This window comes from Suillus subalutaceus, assembly GCF_016647625.1.
Source record: "Suillus subalutaceus strain FC151 chromosome Unknown DFJ58scaffold_402, whole genome shotgun sequence".
Lineage (NCBI taxonomy): Eukaryota > Fungi > Basidiomycota > Agaricomycetes > Boletales > Suillaceae > Suillus > Suillus subalutaceus.
The window spans coordinates 6,072-8,886 of NW_024540651.1; the positions used below are offsets into that span (position 1 = coordinate 6,072).

The 2,815-nt window shown below is 47.2% G+C and overlaps 1 protein-coding gene across 1 annotated transcript; it reads left to right on the forward strand.

Moving 5' to 3' along the window:
* The first annotated feature begins 901 nt into the window (after positions 1 to 901).
* DFJ58DRAFT_827148 (uncharacterized protein) lies at positions 902 to 1,990 on the forward strand. Its single transcript, XM_041392203.1, has 6 exons — positions 902 to 933; positions 1,015 to 1,077; positions 1,135 to 1,329; positions 1,552 to 1,620; positions 1,669 to 1,809; positions 1,862 to 1,990. The coding sequence occupies exons 3-6, from the start codon at positions 1,316 to 1,318 to the stop codon at positions 1,938 to 1,940; spliced, it is 303 nt and encodes a 100-aa protein (XP_041234999.1). The 5' UTR covers positions 902 to 933; positions 1,015 to 1,077; positions 1,135 to 1,315; the 3' UTR covers positions 1,941 to 1,990.
* The last annotated feature ends 825 nt before the right edge of the window (positions 1,991 to 2,815 follow it).

A 2,815-nucleotide genomic window follows, 5' to 3' on the forward strand; every position in this document is an offset into this window, starting at 1 on the left:
ACAAGTGCCGGTAAAGGTAGCGAGGCCGAGTTTTGAAAAACACGCACTGCAATCTCATATGCAACACACTGTAACACAAAGTTATTTGGGGACTCTAGGCACGAACGCCAGATCAGAATCGGCGTTTGAACTGCAGCCCATGTTCATCGATGACGTGTAACCCTTTGCCCAGATGCCTGACCCCTTCTTCCTTCAATTTCCCCTTCTCCTGTAGCTACACATGCTGCCTATATACTCTAGTCTGTCCGTAGTTTGTCCGCACCCAAATCACGCAGGTGCGGTTTGCACCTCTTCCTCGCCTGATCAAGTTCCTCTTCCCCCCGTTCTAGAGCGAGAGGAAAGAGCCGTTGGTGCTTCTTTCTGCTCGTTCGCCTCAGCTGCTCGACAACGAATATGTTGTCGAGCATTTCTTTTCCCACCACTAGTACTCTCTCTTGCACCATCACAGCTATTCTCAGATCATGGTACGCCTTGCATAGTAGCCTACCTACCCTCGTGTGGACCCGACCTGTGTATCTCTTCAACCAATTGATAATATGCGAGGCTGGCCACCATCCATTGCAACTCACCCCTCTCTCTCTTGGGGTAAATCCACGATCGGGCCGGGATATGCTTCGCTCCATCCACATACTTGGAATCTTTGTTCTTCGGGTTTGTAATTCTATTTGTTCCAAATAATCTCTTCTTCACGGGCGTCTGAGTGACACCTAAAGATAAGCTGAAGCGAACATGTTGAGTAGAGTCTGGGGTCTAATTTGTCGTGAATGCCGTGAGGGTTTGAGGTTGTTGGAAGGCACTGGTAAGTAAGGTCCGAAGTACACAGCATGATGGGCCAAACAGGAGAAAATCTGCCTATGGGAGACTCGGTGTAACAGGTTGAACATATTAATTTCCGTCCCACCCTTGCTTTGCTACCCGCAAGCAAATCAAACGGTGAGTCATGGATTTCCTGCCACTTAGCCTCGTGCACGTTGCTAAACACTTTTATATTCTCCTACTGCTCACCTAATGCAGCACGTACGTGAAATATCGCGACGAACCGCAATGCGCAGTAGGCTCAGTCTTATAGCCTCGGAGGTACTGGGGTGTCGTTTCATTGCAGGAACGACATAATTGATATGATCTTCTCGTCAGTTCAGAAAACATGGTGATTATGATGGAATTACAGTGCGCAAATATATATATCCAGTGGCGTTACACAAGAAGTCCTCCCTCCCCCTCACCAATTTTGCCTATGCAGGAAATTGACAATCAAAGTAGGGACCATTCCTCAAGCTTCAAGCCTCAATGAAGCAAGGCGGCGAGAATCTGTCATATGCGTCTAATATGGTATGTAACACCTTCGTAACACCTCCTCTTCACCTCCTTGAGCTACTTATAAGCCATACTGCGAGGTTGGGCATGCTGGGCATCTTTTTGGTTCTCCCACTGCCCGCTCGATGACTATTACTCTGGATGATGGAGCCATGTTCGTCGGTGGCTTGCTGGGCTTCGGGCGCATGATCAACTGTGACACAAATTATGATAACTATCTGACGGAACTTCTCACAGCTGTTGGGTTGCGTATTCAATGTGTACTGCCGGGTGTATTTTCGCGAGAGTTGGAGTACCAAGTCACTGGTACGGAACTTGTACTCTAAGTCTGCGTCTTTTGATCATCTTATGCAGGTTGTTGCAATATGGAATCGATCAGGATTCAGCGCTCAAGTGCTCACCAATGCGCTTGACATGCAGTGCTGACGATGGCATTGGTGAGGAAATTGACGACAAAGACATGGACGAGGGACGACAGCCACGAATTTTCACAATGTAGCTTTCCATGTAATGGTTCATCTCGCAAATCCTCTGAACTCACCTGCAGGTTGGTGGGACCTTGGACTTGGATTATTCCTCTGAACATGATCGCCGCGGTCTCGGGGAGGTCATGCATAGAAAATTGAACTGAGACAGATAAGTAATTTAGGGTTGGCTTAGGGTATTTCGCCCTTTGTCCTGGCTGCTTTCAAGGCATGACTCGACCAGAAGGCCAGCCAAGGCTATCGTACGAAACTTGCCGACGGAACTAACAGCCTGTCTGTGTCAACGGCGCCTAGGTATTGGCAAAAATACCAGTCGGAACCATCTATGTCTCTCACTTTTTGCCCATTTCAGGTCATACACGCGCTGGTCTCATCTTGTAGAAGTCTGGGGCGAATCCAATTGTGAAGAACTGACCATGATCTGGCACAACTTGGACGGTACGAACCTTCAGGAAAGTGCAGAGACAAACCTGACCGATCACCCTTTAATTTTAATAGCGTCATCCCCGGCCTGACAGAACTCAAACGCCAGGTCAACATCCTCGCTCTATCTAACAGAGACTTCAGATTACTTCTCGATCTGGTAATTGAGTCACCACATCAGACCTTTTGTGTTATCCCCTCGCCTGACATCCACGTAGTAACATTGCGTTTGTATATTGGAGCCGCATTCGTTGTTCTTTCACAATTATGCAGCACAGCCAGCTTTACCTTGAAACTAACCCGAACTGTGCTTGCATCTTTGATCACAAGAGGCAGCAAGTTTATGATTATGATCACGAATCACAATGTAAGTAAAAAGGAAACTACAAATGTGGAATAAACTTGGTCCAAGCTACTGTATCGTATACACCAGGAAGAGGTGATTCTAAGTTCATCCATATAGCTGCAAGTAGTATACCACGTGCACCGCTATATATGCAAACGATGGCGTATGAAGCAACAAGTACGATAGCCATGTTTGAACCATCCACCCAAATGATGTAGGTCAGCAGCAGAACAGTAAATGCCGGTGT

What these genes read in the sequence shown, in the direction of transcription:
- DFJ58DRAFT_827148 (XM_041392203.1), top strand. An exon ending in GTTGGAGTACCAAGTCACTG is followed by an intron (nt 1,621 to 1,668) that starts GTACGGAACTTG and finishes CATCTTATGCAG; the next exon opens with GTTGTTGCAATATGGAATCG. An exon ending in CAGCCACGAATTTTCACAAT is followed by an intron (nt 1,810 to 1,861) that starts GTAGCTTTCCAT and finishes ACTCACCTGCAG; the next exon opens with GTTGGTGGGACCTTGGACTT.